This window comes from Eurytemora carolleeae, unplaced genomic scaffold, assembly GCF_000591075.1.
Source record: "Eurytemora carolleeae unplaced genomic scaffold, Eaff_2.0 scaffold838, whole genome shotgun sequence".
NCBI classification, from domain to species: Eukaryota; Metazoa; Arthropoda; class Copepoda; order Calanoida; family Temoridae; genus Eurytemora; species Eurytemora carolleeae.
This window is the reverse complement of record NW_019396742.1, coordinates 39,712-46,588: the sequence shown is the minus strand read 5'-3', so window position 1 is coordinate 46,588 and position 6,877 is coordinate 39,712. Positions and strand designations below refer to the sequence as shown.

The 6,877-nt window shown below is 29.3% G+C and overlaps 1 protein-coding gene across 4 annotated transcripts in view; it reads left to right on the top strand.

The window, feature by feature from the left end:
- LOC111708081 (uncharacterized) overlaps positions 1-6,577 on the top strand; it is a 9,514-nt gene extending 2,937 nt beyond the window's left edge. Inside the window, exons 4-9 of one of the 4 annotated variants that reach the window (XM_023481342.1) lie at positions 2,269-2,351; positions 2,834-2,868; positions 3,386-3,402; positions 4,032-4,078; positions 6,039-6,095; positions 6,435-6,577. In XM_023481342.1, coding sequence (XP_023337110.1) covers positions 2,269-2,351; positions 2,834-2,868; positions 3,386-3,402; positions 4,032-4,078; positions 6,039-6,095; positions 6,435-6,468 — 273 coding nt within the window. In that variant the 3' untranslated portion in view covers positions 6,469-6,577. Of the gene's footprint in view, positions 1-2,268; positions 2,352-2,833; positions 2,869-3,385; positions 3,406-4,031; positions 4,079-6,035; positions 6,096-6,434 lie in introns of all 4 variants that reach the window. The other 3 variants (XM_023481340.1, XM_023481341.1, XM_023481339.1) reach the window with 3 other exon arrangements.
- Positions 6,578-6,877: the final 300 nt, after the last annotated feature.

Below are 6,877 nucleotides of genomic sequence, written 5' to 3'. Positions count from 1 at the left end.
AATATCGTAACCCGCCCCTTTTTTCAACCTAACGAAATGCTTATGATTTTATTTCTATCTGGAATATTTCAATATTAAAATTATAAATAACCCCCAGACAACGTTCTGTAGCACACACTTTTACACTAATTAAATTTTAGCGTTTTTTTAAGATAAATTTTCCGCATTTCCTGGAATTGTTACGACTGATTAATGTTTATGTTTCATCTGACTAAAGTACAAAGAACTCAACCCATTCAAATGCTGTTGTTGGGGAACACAAATTTTATTCGAATAAAATATAGACTATTCTTTAATAGTCTAAAACAAATCATCAGGTCAAGATAAAATTTACTTAATTCTGAAACTTTATTGCACTGACAAAAATTCGGTATATTATCATTAAAAAACATATCATATATTCGCAGGTTGGGAACTTGGTCTCAATTGTAGGTAAAATAAGTAAAATTGAAGAGATATCCTGAAATAAAACAAAATTAATTGTTTTAAAAAATTGTAAACCAAAATTTCAATACAAAAGTGTATAGGTTTAAAAAGGTATTGAAAATGATAATTGGTGAATGGAAACATCTGATTAAATTAAATAACAACCCCTCCTCCCCCTTCCTGACTCCTGAAAGAATGAAACACAGTAAATTAAAAAATTGTAATTATACCGTGATTTTCACTGCTTGTATCTGAACAGTCCGCATTTAGAGTTTTGACAGATTTATTATCGCCACCATTTGAAGAGATTTAATAGTTTGAAAGGTCTTCCGACTTTAATGTGTTGTTTGTGTGAAGGGAGGAGTTCCATTGTCATCATTATCATGTCGGAAGCAAGCAGCAACTAATCAATTCCTTCTAATCCTTTGAAATTCAAATTTTAACTTGTCTGTCTGCAATATTTGAAAACAAACCCCCATACATTAGTACAGAGTACAAAGATACTTGACGCAACTCTTGAACTGCAATGCACTGTATGTCAGTAGAATCAATATGTAAGAAAGTCCCGGGAAAAAAAGTTTCTGGAAAAAAACCTGGAAATAAAAACTTTGGAAAAAAGTCCGAATTTTATCAAGTCCTTGGAAAAATTGTCACTGAAAATAAAGTCCTGTGTTTTGGATTCCTAGGACTTTTTTCCTAAAATAGTATGGGGGCTGCCAATAAAGTCTCAGGAAATAAGATCCCAGGGAAAAAAGTCCTGAAGAAAATAAATCCGAGGAAAAGAAAAACCTAGAATTGTTAATCATGCATTTTCACTTGTTAGAGGACTTTTTTTCCGAGGACTTTTTTGTATAAAATCATACTGGAGCCAGAAAAAAAGTCCTAGAAAATAAAGTCTCGAATTGGTAGGACTTTTAATGAAAGGACTTTTTTCCACAGGACTTTTATAGTATGAAATTTTAGGACTTTTTTGCCGGAAACTTTTTTTCCAAGGACTTTTTTGGCGGTTACCATGTCAGTAACTGGTACCCTAACTAAATTGCCATTATCAAATTGAGCTAAAACCCTCCGGTATGGTGGAGACGACATACGCCATCTATTCTATTTTATCTGGGATGACTATGAATTTATTTAGAATTTAATGGAATCAGTCTTTATTAGATATTCTTCCTTAGTTATTTTGTTTGAAGAGGAAAATTTACTATTTTTAGTTGTTGAGTAAAAAAATGAGGATTCTATCCAATCAAAATAAAATAAATTAAAATAATAAAAACTGCAGAAAATGCGAAAAGAATGGAGAAAGAGACTGAGCAGTGTACACAGTACACTTGTAGTACACAGTACACAGTACACAGTACACAGTACACAGTACACTTGCCTTAAACTCTTATTTTCTAATCCATATCCAGGGTTACCCACATAGGATTAGGCTTCAGAGATGATTGTACGGATTTTTTTAGTCGACTTTCTTGCATTTAGAGTTCCTTGTAGGTCAAAACTGGCTTTTTCTGGGCTTAATCATTTATAAAACTTTGAAAAATAGTCTCATACTTTGTGGGTAACTCTGTATCTTTATCGCCTAATGTTTAAAATTAAATTAAATCCTTCAATTTATCATGTGAGCCATGCAAAGATGACAACGCAATTCTGATAACTTTCTTATTGTGAAAATGCGCAAGTAAAATTGTAAGAGAAATAATCAGTTTTTCAAATTATAAAAATTGATTTCTAATTCATACTTTATCTGACAAAGTTTAGATGGGTACCGTTGTGGACATTGCCATTTTTGCAAGCAGTGGTGCTTAAAATTACGCTTACAGTCCTTTTAAATTATTTGTTTAGAATGCCCGAGCGCTATCAGGGATGTTGAATAGTTTAATGCCGATGAAGAAAAACTTGTTTCTGAATTCCCTGGAGGGTTATGGGTAAATATCAAATATAAAAGGGAATGTTAACGAATTTGAAAAAAAAACAAAAAAAAACAATGAAACACTTCATTGCACTTCGAAGAAATCCCTGAGGGTCTAAATGATACATATAGTGAAATGTTTTCCTTTTGTTATACACATTTTTCGTGTAATAAAATTAAATTTCAAGTTAAGTAATTATTAGTTATTCAAAACGAATATAAGAATAAACGGAAATATTTATAATATACAAAAGTTGATCCTTTTAAAAACCAAAATTCAGCAATCGTCGGGTCGGAAAGCCCAATTCACTAAAGTACCCGGTCTGAATTATAGGTAGCTAGCTCTAGATCAAGTTGTACGGTAAATTCTTACTCATTAAAACAGCGAAACAAATCATCATTTTCTAGAGAGATTAATATAAATTAGATGTATGTATTGTATAATGCATGTCAATGCATGTATAATTTCATAGATTTTTTAAAAGTTAATAATTTCAGGGAAGAAGATACAAGACTATTCAAACGAGCGCAAGGTTTAAATTCTAATTAATTAAATATTTCTTATTATTTTTCTTGTTTCCTTGTTTTAAACATTAATTTTCGAACAAAAAACAGTTACATGACAGTCGCTTTTTTCTGCCTTTAATTATGAAAAGGTGATTTTGTAATTTTTAAAAATTATTTCTTAAAAACGGAAAATTTTTATTTTTAAAAACATACAATTTATATACCATCAATTACAACATCCTTTCCTTTTAAAATTTTTGAAAATGTGAAAATAACTTTTATTCCCATTTTCATATTGAAAAGAAACAGTTTCAGCTTAGCTTATTAAGTGATCCTCCATGCAAATCCCGTTTCTAATCAAGAATGAATTAAACATCATTGTTTCTAAATGGAAAACTGATTATTTTTGACCGTGGTTTCTCTACAAAAAGCAAAAGTGAGTTGGACATTGCCATCTTTGCTTGAGGGAGCACTTGAACTTACAGTCTCATTAATCAAATAATTCATATTTATAATTTCCTGTAATTCAATTTTATATTTCAGATATGTCTGCTTTATCCGAGGAATTATATTTGCATGCAAATTAAATTTAATACGAACAAAGATTAAATTGGGTTTATTGAAAATAATAAATCTCTTTTTTTGAAATTCAACTGATAATGTCGTCTTCTTATTGTGGTTTTACATATGAACCTTGTTTTTGAGAAAGAATAAATGTATTCATAAATAAATATAAAATCAAAAATTCTTTTAATTTTTTGGGGGGCTTTTTGATGATTCAAAAAAGTAGAACACATTTTGAAAAGCTTGTGAAGTCTTGTTATCATTTTTTTAAATCACATTTTTGTATAGCTATAATGTTTAGCTACAGTAAGAACCAGAAAACTTTGAAATAGGAAGACGACATTGAAACATTATTTTAAAGTGTATTTGATTTTTACAAAACAATTATAGTTTTTAGTTCTAGTAACTTATTACGTGAAATAGATCTTCTCAGTTGCGTTGACATGTTCATTTAACTATTCAAAGTCATAAATAGAAACGTACAGTTGTCTTTCTATTCCAGAGTTTTTTTGGTTCTCACTGTATCAAAGAAAAAACTTAGAAGTATTTATTCTGCCAGCTATTAAATGTTTGTAATACACATTATATATATTTTTTTGCCTTTTGCCTAAGTATAAAGATTTCTCAGAAGTATTTTACACCAAGAACTTCTTCATTAGATGATGAAATAAGGTAAATATTTGTTTTTGACTGTCGAGATAACTTCCACGGGTTGTTTTATTCTTCAAATGAAACTGTGCAGAGTTCCAAAGAGGTTTTTTGATTTTTTTTTTAATTGTTTAATATTTCTTTTGAGTAAATACTTTACATTTTTTACTAAATTATATTGCCCGCTTGGTTACACAGTATAAAATGTACACTCTTAGTTATTATTCCACCAATAAAAGTTTTAAAAAAGGGTTGATAAGTTGGTCTTTCTTAAGTTTTTTTTTAGTGCTATTAAAATGTTTATTGAACGCTTTAACCATTATAGGAAAACAAATAATATAATTAAAAAGAGGAAAAATCTAAAGTTTTTTTTAACATCTATTTTTGTGTTCAGTATTTACAATATTAAATACAAATAAAGTTTCAAGAGTTTCTGTAAGTTAAAAGCAATTAACAACTTTTTAATGGTAAATTGATATATCAAATAAAGATTTATGTAAAAAATCAAAAAAAAGTAACTAAAATTAGTGTATACATATATTTCGATGCAAGATTGATTTAAGTAGTGAGCCTGCTTCACCCCTATTTGCAATTTTTTTAAATTCTGATAATCCTATTTTCGTTGTTAACAGTCCAATCTTATACGAGGAAAAATACATCAAAATATAAGATAAAATATTTAATAAAATGTAGCGGACTAAATGCCTATTATTTTATATTTTCCTTTACACAAAAGATGCCAAAAAACAATTTTCTGAAAATCGGCGTAAGTCAAAGGATATGTTTATTCAGCAATTTAAAGAAATTGGCGTTTTTTATTTTGAAAAATTAAAGATTTCCTTCGTCGTTTCTGCAGCAAAAACTACACTTAAAATGAGATCACAATTGAATAGTCTTTATAGTTTCCAGATTGAAAAACAAGAATATATTTGTCATTCTAGCTCAGACAGAGTTATTAGGTCGGAGGGTACCGTTGTGAACCAAATTTTTTTTTTTATGAGGGGTTCCTTAAAATTGCACCAATAGTGTGCTTAAAGGATTAAAATTTTTAAAAATCGCCTGAGCTTATATCTTCTTTTAGTGAGAACATTTTAGCTTCACAAGGTGAATCAAAATCAAACTTTTGCAATACAACTTTCAAATGTAGAAAACTTCGTAGATTTTCTAAAAGTACAAATAAAGAATTTATCTTTAGATTAACCCTATCTCGGTTAAGAGGGGAGGGGGGGGAATTAACTCCCTCTGAGTGTTTCTCAAAAATGTCTTAAACATTATAAAAATTAATTTCCTTCCTTTCCTTATATTTTGTAAAAATAGTCCAACCGGTAATTAAAAAGAATAGATAAACATAAACCATAAAACTGAGGAATATGAAGACAACATTGAAATAACACTGAAGTGTATTTAATGTTGTAACAAAAAAATAGTTTTACTAACAGCTCTTAATTAATCATTTACTTGGCGAAATGGGTCTGTATAGACTGCTCAATTTTTGTGTCTCCGGTTCACTGGACTTTTTAAAGTTATGATAACTTGAGTCTGAAAGTCGTCCTCCTATTTCAGAGTTTTCTTGTTCTCACTTTTTGTAACTAAACTTTGTTCGTCTTTGCTGGTTCTATATTGATATTGGTGGCATAGTTAAACTAATTGTAGCGATTTTAATTACTTACAGTGAACCCCTTAATAACGAATACATCGGAAGAATTTATCAAATGTCGTCTTGACAATTTTTCAATGAGTTTTATACTGTATTACGTGAATTTCAGTATTTGCGAAAATAAATAAATAGCCATGAATATGTGGGAACAGTTTTAAAGAGTTCCATATTATCATTTAATCAAAAAACTAAATATCTGCAACATTCCATTATCAGAAAGTGAAGAATACGTTATTTGATGAATTCTTTCGATGTATTCGTTATTAAGGGTTTCATTGTTATTGTTTTTAAATGTCCTAGATGTTCTCATAACAATTTCTCTAGTAGGTTAATGGAGGATATACTCATTCAATACAGGACAATCATCAACCAGAGAAATCAAAGGAAAAATAAAGAATTCATTTTTTTAAATAAGAAAAGTTCAATATATTTGTATTTTACTAATCTTGGTTTACTGTCCTTCCATTTCTTGTGAAAATCTTAAAACTTACTTTTTATAATTTTGTTTGCTACAAAATATTAAAAATAAGCACGAGATGATTATTTCTATCCATTTATTTCCCCCCTCCACACCCAATAACAAAATAATCCGGCCCAGCCCCCCCCCCCTTTCCCCTTTTAGTAATAAAGATTCTAAAAATATACTAATTTTCACTTGATTAAATTCTGTTACTCTCTCAGTCTCAGTCTTTTTACATTGTTTATATCTTTATACTAGAGTAGGCTGGCTGGCGTAGGCGTACCGTACAGGATGTAATGTACATGCATATCTGTACACTGTACAGTAAAGTACATAACGAACGCATAATTTGGTTAAAAACTTAACTATGTAATTCAGTACATGTAAATAAATAAGTGGCTGGTATTATGTTTGTAAGAAAGAGAATCTAAATATGTTACAAACAAGAAAAATAAACATCATAGACGACTGTACGGATGAATACATGTCTGTCACCTTGTTTTATTTTTATCTATTTACGAGTTAAAGTCGATTTAAAAAGTTGAGTTAAAGTTCGCTGGGTATTAACAGACTTTATTCAAGTCAAGAAGACTTAATTTAACCTTGGAATTGTCGCTTATTAATAATTCAAGTCGTCTTTACGGTCTTATATTATGTGTCAGCCTTTACTCGAAATGTACAAAATATGATCTTTAAAGAAAAACTG